This window comes from Vipera ursinii (assembly GCF_947247035.1).
Source record: "Vipera ursinii genome assembly, chromosome: 2".
NCBI lineage: Eukaryota > Metazoa > Chordata > Lepidosauria > Squamata > Viperidae > Vipera > Vipera ursinii.
Window position 1 is genome coordinate 283,877,503 of NC_139513.1, and position 19,014 is coordinate 283,896,516.

At 55.4% G+C, this 19,014-nt stretch overlaps 3 protein-coding genes across 6 annotated transcripts; 1 reads left to right on the plus strand and 2 right to left on the minus strand.

Moving 5' to 3' along the window:
* Positions 1-447: 447 nt before the first annotated feature.
* SPAG8 (sperm associated antigen 8) lies at positions 448-7,166 on the minus strand. Its single transcript, XM_083355597.1, has 7 exons — positions 7,059-7,166; positions 6,651-6,918; positions 6,050-6,224; positions 3,976-4,021; positions 1,087-1,204; positions 919-981; positions 448-678 (listed from the first exon to the last, which is right to left on the minus strand). Exons 1-7 carry the CDS (start codon positions 7,070-7,072, stop codon positions 568-570), a joined length of 795 nt encoding a protein of 264 aa, XP_083211723.1. The 5' UTR covers positions 7,073-7,166; the 3' UTR covers positions 448-567.
* A 77-nt stretch (positions 7,167-7,243) lies between these two features.
* Positions 7,244-9,952, plus strand: LOC310636092 (uncharacterized protein). Of its 2 annotated transcripts, none has more exons than XR_014491601.1 (2): positions 7,244-7,448; positions 9,756-9,952. XR_014491601.1 is itself a non-coding variant. In XM_083355612.1 (2 exons), the coding sequence occupies exons 1-2, from the start codon at positions 7,318-7,320 to the stop codon at positions 8,885-8,887; spliced, it is 369 nt and encodes a 122-aa protein (XP_083211738.1). In that variant the 5' UTR covers positions 7,250-7,317; the 3' UTR covers positions 8,888-8,901. The 2 variants fall into 2 exon arrangements, 1 of the variants encoding a protein (XP_083211738.1); XM_083355612.1 differs by lacking the exon at positions 9,756-9,952 and adding an exon at positions 8,650-8,901 and having other exon boundaries at positions 7,250-7,448.
* A 7,481-nt stretch (positions 9,953-17,433) lies between these two features.
* Positions 17,434-18,991, minus strand: HINT2 (histidine triad nucleotide binding protein 2). 3 transcript variants are annotated; one of them, XM_083355605.1, is made up of 5 exons: positions 18,885-18,991; positions 18,443-18,577; positions 18,256-18,360; positions 17,963-18,035; positions 17,434-17,583 (listed from the first exon to the last, which is right to left on the minus strand). In XM_083355605.1, the coding sequence occupies exons 1-5, from the start codon at positions 18,948-18,950 to the stop codon at positions 17,492-17,494; spliced, it is 471 nt and encodes a 156-aa protein (XP_083211731.1). In that variant the 5' UTR covers positions 18,951-18,991; the 3' UTR covers positions 17,434-17,491. The 3 variants fall into 3 exon arrangements, with proteins under 3 accessions (XP_083211731.1, XP_083211732.1, XP_083211730.1); XM_083355606.1 differs by lacking the exon at positions 18,256-18,360; XM_083355604.1 differs by having other exon boundaries at positions 18,256-18,577.
* Positions 18,992-19,014: the final 23 nt, after the last annotated feature.

Here is a 19,014-nt window from a genome sequence, read left to right on the forward strand (position 1 = left end):
TTGCCCGAGGGAGGCAGTGGCTATGCTTGGAGGCGAGGATGGGGGCTCTAGTTGCCCTGGACATCAAGGGGTCTTCCCTGTCAGCAACAGCCAGGCAGCAGGCATTTGGGAACCCACCTGCTGAGGCACTCTGGGGTTCCTGGCCCCAATCGATGCACACACACACACACACACACACACACACACACACACACATCCTTGGCTCAGCAGGCTGAGCCAGACTTCTAGCCCTGACGCTCAATTTTCCCCCTCTGGTTGCAAATCTGGGAATCAGGCAAGCAGTTTTGTCCAAACAGAAAGAGGAGGGGAGAATAGCCCCCCCTCTGCTTTCCATTTAGCAAGAGAAAGGATGGCAAACGGTCCGCCCAGCCCCGGTTGCTTTTGTGGCAGGGGAACCATAAGGAAGCTTCCTGGAAAGGACACTGGTGGTTGGGCCTTCAGCTCTTGCAGGAATTTATCAGGGAAATCAACACTTTGAGGAGGGGACTTAGCACCCCCCTCCGCCTGCATAAGCTTGGTGTTTTCCAACTGGCCCAGATGGCGGCAAGGTAATGTTCAAAGCTTGGGTTAGTTTTCTGGGCTGTACGGCAATGGCTGGTCGAGGTATTCGGACATGGGAGTTGTGAATGTTGCGCACTTCCTGAAAGGGGTGTCGCCAGTCCGGATGCTGGAGGTGCCCTGTGGAGAGGGGTAAAGAAGCTGAAGAGCAGCCGGGTGGGCAGAGCTACCCTCCAGACGTGCGTCACTCACCCTCCTGGGTGGGTTCAAGCTCCTGGCCAGAACATACCTTCCATGCTAGAACAACAGGTGCCCGGGCTGCCTGCCATGTCCTTTGCAGCCTCTCAAGGACAAGCCTCATGGGAGGAGGCAGGAAAGGCATGGCAGCACCAGGTTGGTGTGGGACAGGATGGCACTCACCGGCACCTGCTGGGCATGTTCGAGCCAGAATGTCTGCGGTTGTTCCAGCCGGTAGTCATGGGGCTGCAAGAGGAGAGGAAGTCACAGGGAGCAGCTGGGGTGTGTCCAGGGGGTGTGTGTGGGTGGGTGGGGAGTCTGGCTGCTCTTCTGGCCTGCAAGGCCCCCTACCTGGGTGGGGGGCAGTGGCACAGAACGGAAGCCCTCCTGCTTGTAATCCCGGTGGGTGATGGAGAGGGACTCCATGGGCGCGGGCGGAGGGTACCTTTCGCTTGCTAGGAGGCTCGTCCTGCAAATCAACAGGGACAACAGCAGATGAGCCAGGAGCTGCACTGGCAGAAGGGGGGGGGCTGGGCACAGAGGGCTTTTGCCTCCCCACCCCCACCCTGGGGCAGAAACCACCTGGGGGAGTGACAGTGCTTCCTGTGGGACTGAACCTAGGAAAATATATATATTTTTTCTCACCGGTGGAGAGAGGGAGGGAGGCTGGAGTGGGTTCAGTGCAGCCCCCAGCCCCATTGAAACCTCACCCTGGAGAGATTTTATACATTCAATTTCTAGGCAGAGAGCAGAAGGGCGAGGCTTCGTTTTTCAGCTGGTCCCAAGTGCTTTATGAATAAAAGAGAGCACCCTGCATGGTTATTTCAATGGTTTCCCAAAACAAAATGGGTTTTGGCACTGCCGGAGCGTTTCTTGGGAGTATTTCTGTGCGCTAATCTCAAAGACTGCCACTCAGGCTGGGTAAAAGGTTGGGAGCAACACCGCAAATATTTATTGGGCTGTATGTCCAAGTGCTAACTTGGCTGCCTCCTTTGTCGTCCAATCGCCACAGCCAAGGGGCGGGATCTCCCCTCAGGCACAGGGAAAGGTTGTGCAAAGGGCTGGCACGGCCCTTGCTGGTTCGTGCCATGGTGTCCACCCTGCCTGCCGGTTGGGGGAGAAGGGCAACAAGAAAAGACCAGGGAGCAGCAGTAGCAGCACCACTGAAGGGAGCTTCTGCTAGGCCCAAGGTCCCCCCCTCTGTGACTGGGGGAAAAGAGGGCCTTGCGCGCGGATCAGTTGTTTTCAGCAGGGAAAGCCACAGCGGCTCCAGTACTTCTTGTGAAAATGGTGGGGGGGAGTGAATTCCTTTGCACGGCTCCACCTTCCAACCTGCTCTCCTCAGATGCCTTCCCGCAGCTGCAGCAAGCCACGGGGAGTGTTCTTGCACGTGTGCCAGCTACAGTGGACTTCTGCAGCCATCGGCCTGCTGAGGTTGTCTCAACTCGAGGAAACCCTAATCGAATGGGAGGGGAGACGGTGTGTTTTGTGGGAACAGCCCGTCCCTTTTTTAAAAAAAAAAATAATTTTTTTTTTAAAATTCCACTTATATCCCGCCCTTCTCCGAAGACTCAGGGCGGCTTACAAGCTTAGCAGTAGCCTTCATTCTATGTATATGCCTGCTTATTAGGGCTTTCACACACACACCCCAAGCGGCATTATTACAAAGTCAGCTTAATTGCCCCCAACAATCTGGGTCCTCATTTTACCTACCTCGGAAGGATGGAAGGCTGAGTCAACCTTGAGCCTGGTGGGACTCGAACCTGCACTAATTGCAGGCAGCTGGTGTTACTTAAGGAGGCATTAGCCCACTGCTCCACCAAGGCTGTTCTATGGAAATGGACCATCCTCCTGATGCTGCTTGCCTTGGAGATGGTTCTCTGCACCCTGGTCCTCCTGTGGTGCTGCTGCTGCTCTGCCCCGCTGACTTTCGCGCTCCCGTGTCCCACATCCCACCCTAGCCCTTTCTCCCTGGTTCCCCTTCATCCCCCTTTCATCTTCCAAAGTGAGGCCACGTGAGGCAACGTGGCGTCCCACCCGTCTTTGGGCAAGACAGGAGGCAGTGGCCTTCCGTGGTGGCGGCTGCTGCTCAGCTGCCAGGCAAAAGGCCTTCGGAGGACCTTGGCTCTTCCCTTGTCCAAGGGAAGAAATGCCCGTGTAGTCCCACTCTCTAGCTTCAGTCCTTGCACCAACCACCTCAGGCTGGCACTCGACCGCTCACGCCTAGGCTTCCCCTTTGGGAGGAGCTGTTAAGCAGGCTCAAAGGTGCCAGCTATTATCACCCCAGAAAACCTTTTTAGGCAGCTGAAGATGAAGAACGATTGCAAGAACTGGGTATATCTAGCTTAATGAAAAGAAGGACTAGGGTGGACAGGATAGCAGCCTTACAAATATCTAAGGGACTGTCAGAAAGACGACGAGGTCCACCTGTTCTCCAAGGCACCTGGAGGCAGGACAAGAAGCAAGGGATGGAAACTAATCAAAGAGAGAAGCAACCTAGAACTAAGGAGAAATTTCCTAATAGAACAATTAACCAGTGGAACAGCTTGCCTTCAGAAGTTGTGGGGGCTCCATCGCTGGAGGTTTTTAAGAAGAGAATGGACAGTCATTTGTCTGAAATGGTACAGGGTCTCCTGCTTGAGCAGGAGGTTGGACTGGAAGACCTCCAAGGTCCCTTCCAACTCTGTTGTTCTGAAGCAAGGTGGCCTTGGCTCAAGATCTCCACCTAGGCTTGGGAAAGTCCCTGAAGATACAGTGGAGGAGGACTCCCAGGCTGGTACGGTATTTAAACTCTCACCCAGCAATCTGACCCAGGAGGACAGTGCTCAGAATGGCTAAGGTGGAGGTCTTCTTGTCTTCTGCAGCTCTGTGGCCTTGGGTACCCCCAGGCTCCTCTACTTCTGGGTCAGGGTTTGATCTGCAATGGGGCGAGTGGCTCTAGAAAAGGGCCAAGCAAGTTTGCAGTCCACACCAGTTGGAGGAAAGAGGCCACCCTTTGACCTTGACAGGCGCACAACAAGACCTGGCTCCTAAGTCTATGGGGGGATGGGAGGGGTGGAGAAGGTCCTGTTCCTTACCTGTGTTTCTGGTACCTGTGGGACAACCCTGACCTGTATGACTGAAAGCCTCACAGACTTGCGGAGAGGGCTGTTTAGGGGGAAAGGCCAAGAAGTGGGCAGGGCCGCAGTTGCACACCCGGGCTGCCCAAAGCGGGGCGGGGGGAGAGGTCCTGTTCCTTACCTGTGTTTCTGGTACAGAAGATGCTCCATCATGGCCTCTCGCTTCCCTGGGGATAAAAGGAGACAAGTGGGGTGGGGAGCATCTATGGAGTGGCTGGAAAAGACCCTCGCCCAGGGATGGAAACAGGAAGGTGGGCCCTGAGTCTTCCGCAGGGAGGGAGATGGGAGAGAGACATCCCCACCAGCACACACACACACACACCCAGTGCCCTGAATTGAGCCAGCACTATATTGATGCCAACCTTCTTCTAACTCTCTGTGCTTCATTCTAGGGCTGGGGTAGGCAACCTCGGCTCTTTTATGACTCAGGAATTCTGGGAGTTGAAGTCCATGAGTCATAAAAGAGCCGAGGTTGCCTACCCCTGTTCTAGGGAGAACCGGAAGGCCGGCTGGGGGCTCAAGCAGGCTCTACTTCCCGGGGTGGAGGGAGGATTAGGTGGCTCCCCACATGACTTGGGGACCACGCACAGCCCATTTTAAGAGACTCTGGGTGGACTCCTATCTGTTTAAAACACCATGGAGCCCCCATTTTTTTAAAAAAGTAGCACATTCACAGCCACACTCTGGAAGGATCTGCTGCCAAGGGCCTCCGAGACTCACTGCAGCTGCCAGCTCCAGCCCTGTAGATGCCCTGCTGGCCACAGAGCAGCTGATCTACACGCCAGCTGTTTCTTAGGGCCCTCCCAGGATTTTTAACTGAGCCCCATGGCCCCTTCCGCTCAATGAGCTCTGCAGGCCTGGCATAATCCATTCCAACCTTGAGAAATTAAAGCCCCCTTCCTAGAAGTTGCTTCTTGTCTCTGCTCGTCCCCTCCACCCCCCCCACCGCAAGGAGTCCGACCGAACGCAAAAATCTACCATCCCAAGGAATGTCAGAGATTGCTTGCTGTCCCTCTACACAGTTTTACAGTACAGGCATTCCTCGACTTAATGTCCATCCTTGGAACTGGAAACTTCATCCTTGAGAGAGACATCATATGACTGTGATTTGCAACCTCCCCTTCCCGCTTTCCCACAGAAGTTGCTTGTCAGAAGCTGTCTGGGAAGGTTGCAAAGGGCGATCACAGGAAGGATCCTTCAACAGTTGTAGGTCACTTTTTGAGGCACTGTTGTAACTTTGAGCAGTCATTAAACAAATGGTCGTAAGTTGAGCACTACCATCAAATTTAAAAAACAATCCCTAGGTGCTTTAAAGGAAAAGAAAAAAGTGTGTGTGAGTGTGTGTGTGTGTGTGTGTGTGTGTGTGTGTGTGTGAGACTAGAAGCCAAATTGTCTTTTTGAAGTATCTTCAGAAGGAGTTGCAATTGACCAAAGAAGTGGCTGTCCCAAAGATGTTTTTTTTCAAAAGGCAACTGGATTCCCCCCCCCCCCTTGAAGATGTTTCGCTTTGGGGAATGGAAGGATTTATATTCCTTGCAATCATCTAGTTGTTAGCTCTCTTTCTGAGAGTCATTGAGGCCACTTGGAGGTTTATCTGTGTCTTCCAAGTCGCCTCAATGACTCTCAGAAAAGAGTGCTAGATGTGGCAGATCAGAAAGAGTGCCAGACCAGATGACTGCAAAGAATATAAATTCTTCCTTTCTCCACCATTCAGTTAGAACTGAAAAACCTTCTTGGATGAGAAGCAAAATGTCTTCCAGTTGCCTTCTGAAAAAGCACCTGGGGGACAACCATGACCTGGATGACTAAGAGACTCATAGACTTGCGGAGGGGGCTGTTTAGGGGGAAAGGCCAAGAAGTGGGCAGGGCCGCAGTTGCACACCTGGGCTGCCCAAAGGGAGCAGCCAAACTCACCGACTGCTGCCTGGGGTTCAAGGAGTTCGGTTCCAGCTGCTAACGCCAGCCGCATCCTTGAGATGGGCTGGGTGTGTGTGTCTGCCTGGCTTTCTAATGTGAGTGGAAAAACAAGGTGCCCCAAGTGTGGGGAGAAGGAATTCCACCTAAGTAATCCTCCGGAGTAGCATTGCAACCAACCCTGAGCTGGACCCCCTTCCAATCCCTGCGCAGGTGTTGTTGGCTAAGCCCATCCTGGGCTCCACTCCTGGCCTCTGCCCGCCTCCTGTCCTGCTGCCCACCTCGCACAGGGAGCCCTGTCTTCACGGGAGGAGGGTAGGAGTCCTTCATGGTGGTGGTCGCGGGCATGCCGGCGCGGAAGTCAAGTGTGAGGAGGCCAGGATGCCCGTGCCGGTGGAAGAACCCCTCGGTGCTATACTCGGGTCTTGGCACGAGGTCCAGATCGTTGGTGGCTCTCTGGGAAAAGCAAAAAGGAAAACAAAGGATGCTCCTTCCTCTTTTTAAAAAAAAATCCCATTTATATCCTGCCCTTCTCCGAAGACTCAGGGTGGCTTACAATTTAAGCACAAATCAACGGGGCTACGGGGGGGGGGCAGTTGCTCTCCCCCTACCCCTGGGGAGGGCACAGCTGGCTCCTGCCCTCTCGAAGGGTCCTGCTCCAGCCCCTGGAGCAGCTCTGTGTGTGTGTGTGTGTGTGTGTGTGTGTGTGTGTGTGTGTGTGTATGTGTGTGTGTGTGTCTGTGTGTGCCATGCTGGGGCTGCGGAGGGCCCGGGTGGGGAGCGCCTGCCAAGGGGCTGCAGGGCCGGGGCGCCGCCCCGACCTCCCACTGCCCGTGCCAGACCGCCAACTGGGGGGCGAGGAGCCCGGCAGAACAACCTCACCTCTTCCTGCCAGTTGTGCATCAGGCACTGGCCGCGGCCGGGCGGCTCCGCCGGCGGCTCCGGGACGCAGGGCGGGAGCGGCTGCAGATCGGCGGCCGGCAGCTCCCCCAGGTAGGGCCCCGGCACGCCGTGACAGGGCGGCAGCTCCACCGGGTGCGTGGCTCCGGCCTGCAGCTCTGCCTCGGGCTCCGGCGCCATCTCCGCCGGGCTCCCGCGGGGCTCCTCCGCGCTGGTCGGGCCGGCCTCTCCGCCGCTCGGCACCTGCGCTCTGGCCAGGGAAGAGACGGGACACCGCTGGGAAGGGGCCGCGGCTGCTCCGGCGCACCAGCGCCCTGCCCAGAGCGCCGCGGGCCCCCCTCCCCGAGCCACGAGCAGGGCAGGGCGGGGGAGGGTCGCGCTCCGGCTCACCTGTCCGGCTCCATGGCGGCTCCTGCGCTTGCTTGGTCTCCACGAGACGCGAAGCCCACCGTGGGCGGTCCTGGGAGGCGGGCGAGCGGCCGGCGCGACCGTTGGTTGGCCGAGGGCGAGGAGGAGGAGGAGGAGGGGCAGGGGGCGGGGCCTCGGGACTCTCCTTCCCTGCCGGGCCCTCCACCCAGGTGAGCGAGGCAGGGCAGGGCGAGGCGAGTCGGAGCAACCGGCTCAGGACGCGACTCCCTGCCCCGCGTGGATGAAGCGAAGCAGTCGGAACCGGCAGCGCTGCCCGGAGACCCGGCGGGCCCGGAGAGTCCCCGAAGGAGGCGAGGTCCAGGACACCCGGCTGCCTCCGGTCCCGGGAGGGATTGCCCCGCCCGGCCGCAGGTGAGCCTTGCCCCCCCCCCAGAAGCGGAGGCCCAGCGGGTGGCTTCTTACGTGCTTCCCGCGTCTCTGGCTTCGCTTGTGCTGACTTTTGCTGCTTGCCTAGAGGTTTTGGGGGCTCTGGTGGGCGGGGGGGTCGTCGCTTCTTTGTCTTCGGTTAAATTGTTAGTTCCAGAGGGGCTTCGCTGGATACTAGGGGTAGGTAGTAGGGGCTTTGTGCTTGCTTGGTTTCTTCTAAAAGTGACATGTTTCCATCCATCTTCCTCTTTGGGTGTATGAATAGGGTCATTCCCCCCCCCCCGAAACTGTTTGTTCCCTATTGTTTTCAATTTGGATGTATAGGTTTTCTTCTGTTTGTTCCTATATGGCAGGGGTCTTCAAACTTGGCCCTTTGATGACTTGTGGACTTCAACTCCCAGAATTCCTCAGCCAGCGTGCCTGGCTGAGGAATTCTGGGAGTTGAAATCCACAAGTCATAAAAGGGCCAAGTTTGAAGACCCCTGCTATATGGGGTCATTTTTTTTTAAAAAAAGAAGCTGCTTGCTCTCTATTGTGTTTAATTTTGGTGTAGTCTTCCTGTGTAGGTTTAGGTTGCTCATCTAGCCCAAGCAGTCAGTCCTCACTGCCCAAGGAAGCCCTCTGATCTCCCAGCAGATGCCTCCAGAGGCTGCCCACCGCCACTGAGGCCAGGAGCCACTGACCCATAGGACTGCCATTCAATTGGGCCAATCCGCCTGGGAAGCAGGCAGGCTGCTAGCTGACACCCTGCCTCACAGTAGCACATTCCAAAGTTTGTGTATTATGTAAAAAAAATAAACTGTTTGTTTGTCCTGATTCTTCCAGGATTGCATTCCAAGGGGTGGCCTGTGGTCCTAGTATTTTGGAAGAGGAACATATGAATAGTATAGAGCTGGAAGGGACCTTGGAGGTCTTCTAGTCCAGCCCCCTGCTCAAGCAGGAGAACCTATGCCATTTTAGACAAGTGACTGTCTAGCCTCTCCTTAAAAATCTCCAGTGATGGAGCACGCACAATTTCTGGAGGCAAGCTGTTCCACTGGTTAATTGTCCTCACTGTGAGGAAGTTTCTCCTTAATTCTAGGTTGCTTCTCTCTTTGACCAGTTTCCAACCATTCCAACATAAGTTTCTCTTTTCTCCACTTCCTTCAATCCCTTCCATCCGGTCCCCTCTTGTTCACCTTTCCAGAGCCCAAAGCCCCCAACGTCCCCACTTTCCTCCGAGGAAGCTGCCCGTCCCCGAGGAAGCTGCCTTCCCTGCAAGGAATCTTCTCCAGCTCCACAATGTTCCTTCTGAGGTGGAGCCCTGGAACTGTGCACAATGTTCCAGATGTGATCGCAGCACTGGTTCATGCCAGGCCATCCTAATACGGCACCTCTGTTTTCAATACCGTTTCTACCTGCCCTTGGCCTTTTTCAATGTGTAGACACCATTGAACTGTTTCCCTTTACTCCCAACTTCTCTCTTTCTTCGTCTGACACTGCCAGCTCTGATCCCATTCCTTTCCATTTGGGATTCTGGGCGCACGTGCATCATCATCATCTTTTTGAACAAGCTGGCCTGGCCTGATGAGAGGGGGTTGGGTTTTTATTACTTTTAAATGCGTTTTAATCTAAGAGTTCTGGGCACTTGTTTAATCTTTTTTAAATTTTTGTATTCTGTTTTTTAACATGTATTGCCCTGTTCACCGCCCTGAGTCCTTCGGGAGAAGGGCGGTATACAAATAAAATTAATTAATTAATTAAAAAATCAGTTGCATCGTCGTGGAAGGAAGAACCAGACTCCGTATGCACAATGAAGCCCCCCCTGTTTAAAGTGCTCAGAAATAAACAGGGGTGGTCCAAGAGGCCCACAAAGTAACACACCGCCTTTAATGGATATTAAGATTTTTAATGATGCTACGTTAAAATGGGCTTTTGGCTCTCACTAATTCAGGGGCAAAAAAAAAGTAGAATTTTGTTGTCTAGGCATTTGTGAGATTGGACAACCATTTGTCTGGAATAATGGGTTTCCTGCCTGAGCAGCAGGTTGGACTAGAAGATCTCCAAGGTCCCTTCCAGCTCTGGTATTCTAATAATAATAATAATAATAATAATAATAATAATAATAATAATAATAATAATAATAATAATAATAATAAAATAATTCAGTTAAAAGAAAGATAGGAGGGAAGGGAGGGAAGGAAGGAAGAAAAAAGGAGGGAAGAAAGAAGGAAAATAGGGTGGACTAGAAGACCTCCAGCTCTTGCATTCTGTTACTCTGGCTTTGCCTTATTTCCTGTCCTTTATATGCAGCAGGATTTAATGAGGCCTCCAGTTCATCAGTTTATCTTCTCCGCCTAAGCCTGTGCCATTTAAAAATAGAGGAGGGAGCCTCAACCCTCTGATTCCTCCTTGTCCCAGCGCGATTCAGGCACCCCAGCAGGTGTCCCTCCTGGGAGCTGCCAGGGATCTGAAACCCACCTAGGTGGGCGACCTCAGCCAGAAGAATGGAATGGATCCGTCCTCCAGGAGAACCATCAACAGAAGTCAGAAAAGACATACAGGGTCCCGCCATATGTCCTAATGACTAAATGTAATTATTTTAACTGTTCTTAATTTTTGTAATTGTTGTATTGTTATTTTTTTTTTTAAAAAAAGCCTTGTGAACCGCCCTGAGTCCTACGGGAGGAGGGCAGGGCGGTATATAAGTATATATGTCTAAGTCTACTTCAGGTGCTCAGGTGCGCCTCTCCAAAACCAAGACTCTGGGAACATCCTTTCTGGCTTTTCTTGGCCTCTGAGAGGCCAGGGGCCACGACCCCCCCCCCCTCTTCCAAGAGCAGAGTTTCAAAACCTGTCACAGTCCTGACCCCCACCAGCCCTGCCTCCCCTGCCTGACCGGAGTTGCCTACGTCTAAAGGGTGCTGGTGGAGAGAGGCGGGATCGGGGCCCAGCCCAAACTTTCCCTGCGGTCATCGGAGAGCAGCGCCTTCTGCACACGATCGCCCACCATTCCCCCCCCCTCGAGCTTGGCTTGGGAGCCTGGCCGTCGGCATCACGGGCCGGCTGGGCAAGGAAGCGCTTCCTCCAAGGAGCGCCTCGGGCAAAGGAGGGCTCGCTGGCGGGGGACGAGGGTCCTCGTTCCTCGACGTTTCTGCCAGCCGCTCCAGGAGAACCGGAGCAGCCGGGCGCAGCCCACGGGGGGGGGGGGGTTGCCCGTCAGTGCCCGCCAGGCTATTATTAGTCGGGCGGCCCCTAATTGGCGGCCAACAGACGCACCTGCCGTTGCAGGCGGCACGTCCGCAGCGCTCCAGCCCCCCCCCCGGCTCCCCTTGCGGGATGGGGAAGCGCGGGGGGCGAAAGGGCCTTCTGGCGGGCGCATCTGCCGCCTGGCTCTTCGTCTTGGCCGCCGGTTGCGGGCCGAGGGATCTGCACGTAGCCGATCGCTCCAAGCGAAGAGGCCGTTCAAGGTTGACTCAGCCTTCCATCCTTCCGAGGTAGGTAAAATGAGGACCCAGATTGTTGGGGGTCAATAAGCTGACATTGTAATAATGCCGCTTGGGGTGTGTGTGTGAAAGCCCTAATAAGCAGGCATATACATAGAATGAAGGCTACTGCTAAGCTTGTAAGCCGCCCTGAGTCTTCGGAGAAGGGCGGGATATAAATGGAATTAAAATAAATAATAAAAAAAAAACCGGGACCCGCGGGAGGGGCTCTCGTGGCTTCCCGGGGTCGTCCGAGAGGGACTCCCCGCCCCTTCCGACGGCCAGGCCCACCCAAGCCAAAGACACGTCCGGAGAGACGGCTGGAGACGAGCCTTCGAGCCTGCTCCGCTGCTGAGGACCCCCTCGCCCCCCCCCCGGAGGTCCCGGTCCCAAACCCGCCTGATCCTTTGGCTCCCTATCGGCAATTGGTCGCGGGGGACCCCGGTGTGGGAACCCCGGGGTCTTCCTCCCCCTGGCTCCCGGCTCCTCATTTCCAGGGTGGCCGCAGAAACCGGAGAAGCGCGGCCCACCTGAGTCCCCCCCCCACGCGCGGAGGGTTCGGCCAGAACCGCCTCCTCCCCTGAGCAGCCCGGGCGGGCTCGTTCCGCTCTCCCTGCAGCGCAGCAGCGCCCCCTGGCGTCCTCTCCGCGCACGGCCCACTCCGCGAGAACAAGAGGGTCTTTCATCCCGCGCTGCTCCCCGCAGGGCCCGAGCCTCGCCCCGCCGGCTTTCCTCCCGCGGCTGCAGCCTCGTCCAAGCGGTTAAATTTAGACGAGCTGGGGCGGAGCAAGGGGTTCCCGGTGGGCTGCTCAGGGAAAGGCAGCCGTGTGACGACAGGCACAGGAGGAGACTCTTGACATAGTCCAGACTGGGGCGGGGAGGTGGAACCCCCCCCCCGCAGCCGCGGGACTCGAACCCGCCCCAGAGAAGCAAGGGAGGAGGGGCCCCAACCGACCGGGGGTGTGAGTTCCCTGCTTATTTCTCCTGTCTTCCCACAGAGACCCTGTTCGGGCAATACACAGACCAGGTCCTTGAATTCAAGCATTTATTGGATTCCAGCCATGAGTTTAACCATACATTGCTGCTGCCTTTTTTTTAATGTTTATTTAAAAAGACACAGAGTCAAAAGAATACCAATACTTAAAAATAATTACATACACTAGTGATGCTCAGCATAACATTAACAAATGATATAAAAGTATCATACCAAGTATAAACCTTTCTGTGCAGTCCTAAAATCTCCGGTATATTATTATATTATTATTATATTATATTATTGTTATTATTATTATTATATTATTATTATGCCCCACTTTACATCGGGGAGGACTGTGTAGAGAGAGTTTCCTCCTTTAAATTTCTGGGAGTCTACCTCTGTGAAGATCTGACCTGGAAAGTTAACACAACCCAGGTGGCTAGAAAGGCCCAACAGAGACTCCACTTTCTTAGGATCTTGCGGAAGAACAGGGTAGAACAACAGCTAATGACCCTCTTTTACCGGTCTACTATAGAGAGCGTCCACTTGTATGGTATTGTGGTTTGGTATGCTGGTCTGACAGCCGCAGATAGGAAAGTATTACAGAGGGTGGTGAGCACAGCACAAGACATTGTGGGCTGTTCCCTGACACCACTGGATGACATCGCCAGGGCTCGTTGCCTTGGAAGAGTGAGGAAGATTCTCAGGGATGACTCACACCCTGGACAGTATCTCTTTACTCTCCTACCATCCGGTAGGAGATATAGGAATATAGCCAGCCGTACCAACAGGCTGAAAAATAGCTTTTATCCGTGGGCTGTTAGGCTTTTAAATGGGACATAATCTTATGCAGAATTGACTTGGGAGGCCGGTGTGTGATGTAGTTGTTTCACATAGTGTGGTGGGATGGAGGGTTTGTGGTCACTGTGTGTTGGGGGGAGAGAGCACGGGGGGGGGAGGCTCAGCTAATCTCAATGTACACATGTTGTACTTTGACAATAAAGGTTTATTATTTATTATCTGCAATTGGCAAAACCCCACCCAAATAGTATAGAGAAGTGTTGAATGTCTGCCTCTCTCGTGCCCCATGTGCCAGTGGCCAGCTGGTTGGCGTCTTCCAAGCGCCCTGCAGTCAGCAATGCCACTATGGGGACTCCAGCAGCCACTGCCCTCTGGAGCGAGGTTCCCTTCCCCCAATTTTAACAGCTCCCAGCCTCCTGGGATTTTGAAGGGCCCTAAAGACATGGCTCTGCACCTGGACCCAAGGACCACCAAAGCCCCCCTTCCCTCCTCTCTGGGTTCATCTTCTGTGCCAACATCCTTCTCTTCTCTTGGGTTGTTCTTGCAGCTTTTGTATTGAGTTGCTGGGAGTGAAGCGGCATATAAATTATTATTTTTTAACATAAAACTTTAGAAACCACGTTGTATTTGTGTTGCCGTTCTTAAATTCTTGCAAATTTCTATTGTATCTACAAATGAGTTTCACCATTGCTGCATTTTCTCCAATCAGAGATTGTGTCTTTTCTCCAAAGTTGGGCAAAATTTGCGCTTTGCAGCTGTGAGCACGTATCTTGATATTTTATGGTACTTTTTAATGACGTCTTCTGTTATCTAAAGGTAGTCCTCGCTTAACGAAGGTAATTGGGACCAGAAAATATATCGCTAAGAGGCACAGTCATTAAGATGACACATGACCTCAACGTCAGCCCCAGCGGTTAAGGATGCCACATGGCTGCGACATGCAACTTCCTGCCAGCTTCCCCCTTTGACCTGGCTTGTGGGAAGCTGGCAGGGAAGGCCACATATTATGTTCTGGACTATGGGATGCTGCAGTGGTCAGAATTGTGGATCAGTTCCCCAGCACTGTTTGTGATCACGTACTGTAACGGCCGCAACTACAAGGACCTTGCATGTTGGTGTTATTACTAGTCAGCTGATAACGCACAATTTTGTCTTTTTTGGCTTATTTTTTTTCCAAATCAATTTAACTACCCTAACTCTGCTAACCGAACGGATATGTTGGACAGCGTAGGTGCCATTAACGTAGGTGCCAACTGTGACTGAATGAGTGGCCATTAAGGGAGGACTACCTGTACACACAAAAAAAAATGCTTTCATTTTGAGGCTTTTTACTGAATCTGGATTAAGAGTGTTGTGTGAACCCAGCCATCAGCAGGTGCCGAGAGCCCTGTACCCATCTTGCACTCAAATATTATCCAGAGATGCCTGTTGAGAAAGTTTGCTGGTACAAATCTTTGGCTGGCCACAGAGACACTGGATGCTGATGCTTCAGTTCCCCTAAGAACACCGGCCTTCACTCGCTCTTCTGACCGGCTTCTGCTTTGAACTTCTGCATTAGTATAGAATGGCGGGTCACCGTAGCCCAGATCTGCCTGTGAATGTGGACTCTGCTGTCAACTCTCGGGTGCCATGCCCTCTTCCAACCCATCAGTCCTTAGGGAGCTTCTTGTGGCTTTCCGGGACCTCATGATCCAGGACAGGTGAGGGGTACTGAAGTGATCCTTAGGTGGAAGGAGCCCCCACCAGGAAGGCACAGGTGAGCACAGCTGCTCTGCTCAATAGGAACTGGCACTGGAAGGCCTGAATCTGCTCAAGGCTGCTGGGATGCAAGCTTTGGATGGGGCTCAAGCACTTCTTGGAGGCCCCCAATTGAGATCACTGAATCAGGAGGGGGGGGGCTGCAAAGATCAGGCCCAGACTATCTAAAGCAGGGGTGTCAAACTCAATTTCATTGAGGACCGCATCAGCATTGCGGTTGCCCTCAAGGGGCCGGGTGGGCATGGCCTGGGTGGGTGTGGCCTACTGGGTGGGCATGGCTAGAGTGCGTATGGCCTACTGGGTGGGCGTAGCCAGCTCTACCTCGTTTGCCTCAAGGGTGCCTATGGGGGCCTGGGCAGGACAGCTCTGAGGGTCCCTGGCAGAAGGAGGGTCTCTGGGCCAGGGCCAAGGCAGTGGGGGCCGTTCCCTCACTGTTTCCAGGATGGCTTTGCGGGCCACATGAAACCACTTTGCAGGCCGAATCCCGCCCCCAGGCCTTGTGTTTGACATGTCTGATCTAAAGGGCTGCCACTGCCAGCTCCTCAGACCTTAATGGGCACCACCACATGCCTGGGCTTCTCCTCCAGAGCTCTGGGTGTGGCAAAGCCTTCAGCCCCCTACAGAGACACATCAGGGGCCTAAGGGCTGCCATCGCCCTCACACCTGGGGGGAGGAGATGCCCCAGAGCAGCTTTTCCCTCTCGGATGTGCATTTGGCAGGAACTACAGCAGAAGCCCATGAAGAAACCCAGTTTGGTGGCACCCAGACGCCCAGTTCCTGCTTGGCTGCTGTTGGAAAGTGACCTGGCTTGCCATCTCCACCTTCCAGGTCCACCTTGTACCAGATTCCATGCCTTTTGGGGGAGGGTGGGGGGTGGGAGATGACCGCACACCTGCCAGCACTCACACACCTGACTTACCTTGGTTCTCAGGGCGGTTGTGATGAAATCTATGGTTGGAGGAACGCCTGTGTTCTGACGCAGGCAGATCCTCCTGGAGGCTTTCGGCTTGGTGGTGCTGGCTCCCGCTCCCTGCAGGATGATGGGGCCTGTTGGATCAGGGGCTTGGCAGGACCCTGAAGGCATTCCGAGGGCCCTTGGGATGTTCCCCAAGGACCTGCTGGGCACCTAAAAGTCAGCTAGTTGCTGCCTGGCACGGACAGGAAGGGCCTGCCTGGGAGCGAACGGCTCTCCTGCAGCTTTTCATGGCTGGTTGTTCCTGGGGGGCGGAGGGCCCTCCCTGCTTTTTGCAAGAGGTTCAGTTGAAGCTGCAGAAAGAATAAATGACGGAGACCCTTTTCAGGCAGGAGCTTTTTTGATGTTTGGGTGGTTCTCCTTTCTTCAGAGACGGCTCATCAATGTTGGCTACAGCAAGCACCATGGAGGGGGGGGGAGGGGGGAAGCAACGCAATGGCAAGTCCAACCAGAGATGTGCGAGAGCCATATTAACACTGTGGGGTTGTCTGTAACTAAACACTGATTTCTCCACTCTTCTCATGTCTGTGCACTCAACCAGCAACCCTTTGGGGGAGGAAGAGCCTCAAGGGCACCTGCTGAGCAGCCTGGCAGAGGAAGCGGCTTGGATCCAGCTGGACTAAGCTGGCCCGGTCGCAGGGTCTGGTTCTGCCCATCTTGCCGGCTGACCTGGAAAGCACTTGAGCAGAAGACCCAGGACTCTTGTGAAATTCCTGTCCCTCCCGGCTGGCTCAGGTTACCTGGAAGGCCAGGTGGATCCATGCAATGACCGTGGCCTGCTTGGGGGAAGAGTGCGTGTGCTGGGCAGAGAGGCAGCAGTGCCCCTTCCCCATCACAGGCCCTTCCCTGCAGCCAATGGCCTCTTATGGGGGAGGGCTGCAGGTGGGGATTGGGCTTGTTACAGAGGGTCCCAGAAAGAATGGATGACGGAGACACTTTTCAGGCAGGAGCTTTTTTGATGTTTGTGGACAATTTGTGCTTGCTATAATTGATAAATGAAGTAAATAAAGTGGTTCTCCTTTCTTCAGAGACGGCTCATCAATGTTGGTGAGAGACGGCCAAGCGCGAGGCTCAGAGCTTTTATTTAATTCCTGCGCGAGAACTCTGCGTCGGGGTCACCTGTCAGTTTGAGGTCAGGTATCCATATTCTGAACTGCCCAGTGTGGCACAAGATGTGCAGTTATAAAATTCACAGTCTGCACACACCCCTTCAAAAAACCTCACCCCAGAAACCAGTTCTTTCTCCCCCCCCCCATTTGAGGGCCTTTAAAACAAGGGTCCCCAACCTGTGGGTTTGCGAGGGCTTTGCAACCGGGCTGCGGAAATGGCTGGCGAGCACACGTGTGCGCACACGAATCCTCACTTGCGCAAGCAGCGGGTGAGAATGTACTCCATTTAAAGTAAGTGGCAGGCACACGCAGAACCATCCCTTCCCCCCCACCCACCCCCCGCAGCCAGTCTGCAAAGCCAGAAAGGGTGGGGAACTCTGCTTTTAAAAGGCACTGGCAACACTCCCAAGGGCCTGCTCATGTCGGCTGTCTTCTGTTTCCTATTTTGGGTTTTAATTCTTGATTTTATGTTTTTTATACGACAAGCCATCCAGTGGTAACCAGGCTAGAAATCTGATTAATGAACCATCGTGGCTAGAGAGGAAAGACGCCTCCTTCTCATCCACCAGTTCCCAGGTGTCCATTGCAGAATCCGGCCCCACATCTTGCCCCAGATGGTCATTTGGCCAAGCCCCAGAAGATGCAGTAGCAGCTGTGAACCCCCAGAGCGTGCTCCTGGGGAGGGGGGGCCGCGGGGGTGGGGGCAGCCAGGGTGGCTCCTGGGCACTTTGTGTTTTTTGCACCGCTATTTGGCAAAGTTTCCTTGCTTCGTTTTCCAACTCCCAATTTAATCAAAGCCCTGAGGCCTCTGGACGGTCCCCATCAGCCAAACTCAGCCACAGCCAGCAAGGCCATCCCCTTGGGAAGAAAGAGGCCCACGCAGACTTCCTGCAGCCCGTCCAGCGCATGCCTTTATTGAGAGCAGCTTCTGTCCAGGGCAGTTTTGGTCAGCCGGGCGGCCAGCCCATCTGGCGCCCCCCCAGCACGTGGAGGTGGAGATGATAGACGGACTGCGCCCCGTGCTTGCCCTCGTTGATGACTGCAAGAGGAGGGAGAAAGGGCTGGAGGAGGCACAGGGCGACACTGGGCAAGCGCCAGGACCCCTTGCAGCAGGATGAAGAACCAACGGTGGGGCTTCCCAGCTGAGCTCTGTTTGGGGCAGGGCCCCTCGCACGCTTTTCATGGGGAGGGAGACATCTTTCTCAGCACAGCCCCGTTCGAGGTCCAAAACAGATCCAAAAGATGGGTTCAGAGGACGAAACACTGGCAGCCCAGCAACGGGGGGGGGGCCCTTCCAGAGGACTTGTGCGCATCTGTCTCCCCTCACTGGGCCTCAGGAATTATCAGGCAAGACAGCCCCCACCACCCACCCCCATTCCTGGCACTGCTCCTGCCCAGCCAGGCAGCCTTCTACTCACCCACTCGATAGCCCTCCGACAGGCCCTCCGCCTTGGCTGTCTGGCTGGCCACCACCAGCAAGTGTCCCAGGAGCTGGGCAGGGAGGGAAGGAGATCCGAGTGGGGGTCGCACAGCCCCTCCTCCCGCCTCCCCCCCTCCGCCACTCCCGGCCAGGCTTCAGAACTGAGATGCAACAACGAAGCAGGAAAGCATCGACGGAGAGAGCCCCGGGGGCTTCTTCGCCGGGCACGTGGGGGGCGATCCCTGCCCGTGACCCCCAGATTCACCAAGGGCCCGCCCGATCCCCGCTCACCTGGGCGTCGCTCGCGGCCACCCGGCTGAGGCGCGCGAGGGGGCGGCGCGGGATCACCAGGAAGTGCACCGGAGCCTGCGGCGCCGCGTCCCGAAAGGCCACGCACTGGCGAGAGAGCCCGGTGAGCCTCCTGCGCCGGGGGTGGGCGACCCTCCGGCCGCAGCTCCCATTCCCCCGCGCCGCCTACCTGGTCGTCCTCATAGAGCACGTGCGCCGGGATGGAACCGTCCAGGATCCGGCTGAAGACGGTGGGGCCCGGCTGCTCGGCCCCGCGCTGCGCCCGCTCCACCTCCTCGTCCGGCCCGCGCGCCACCGAGCCCCTCTGCCGGATAGACGGCGGCCGGTCACCCGCTGCAGCTCAGCCCTAGACGGCTCTCCAGGCGCAGGGGGTCTTCAAACTCGGCCCTTTTATGACTCGTGGACTTCAACTCCCAGAATTCCTCAGCCAGGCACGCTGGCTGAGGAATTCTGGGAGTCGAAGTCCACGAGTCATAAAAGGGCCGAGTTTGAAGACCCCCCTGCTCCAGGGGGTTCCCGCGGTTCCCTCCTCCCCCCGCAACTGCAGCGGGGACGCAGCCCGGGAAATCCCGCAGGTGGGCTCCGGAAAAGCCCTTCCCCGCCCCCCCTACCTGTCCCGGGCGCCCCCAGGGACGGGCCAGCAGCCCCCTCCTCGCCACCGCCACCACCAGCGCCATTCCTGCTAGCACCGCCCCCCCCCGGCCAAGCGCAGGCGCACTCCCGCGCCTCCCCACCTAGCGG

What these genes read in the sequence shown, in the direction of transcription:
- SPAG8 (XM_083355597.1), bottom strand. An exon ending in GACAGGGCTCCCTGTGCGAG is followed by an intron (nt 4,022 to 6,049) that starts GTGGGCAGCAGG and finishes TTTTATCCCCAG; the next exon opens with GGAAGCGAGAGGCCATGATG. An exon ending in CTTCTGTACCAGAAACACAG is followed by an intron (nt 1,205 to 3,975) that starts GTAAGGAACAGG and finishes GTTGATTTGCAG; the next exon opens with GACGAGCCTCCTAGCAAGCG.
- LOC310636092 (XM_083355612.1), top strand. Translation starts at nt 7,318, where the DNA reads ATGAAGCGAAGCAGTCGGAACCGGCAGCGCTGCCCGGAGACCCGGCGG. An exon ending in ATTGCCCCGCCCGGCCGCAG is followed by an intron (nt 7,449 to 8,649) that starts GTGAGCCTTGCC and finishes TCACCTTTCCAG; the next exon opens with AGCCCAAAGCCCCCAACGTC.
- HINT2 (XM_083355604.1), bottom strand. Translation starts at nt 18,950, where the DNA reads ATGGCGCTGGTGGTGGCGGTGGCGAGGAGGGGGCTGCTGGCCCGTCCC. An exon ending in TGGCCGCGAGCGACGCCCAG is followed by an intron (nt 18,036 to 18,255) that starts GTGAGCGGGGAT and finishes CTCCCTGCCCAG; the next exon opens with CTCCTGGGACACTTGCTGGT. An exon ending in GTCGGAGGGCTATCGAGTGG is followed by an intron (nt 17,584 to 17,962) that starts GTGAGTAGAAGG and finishes CTCCTCTTGCAG; the next exon opens with TCATCAACGAGGGCAAGCAC.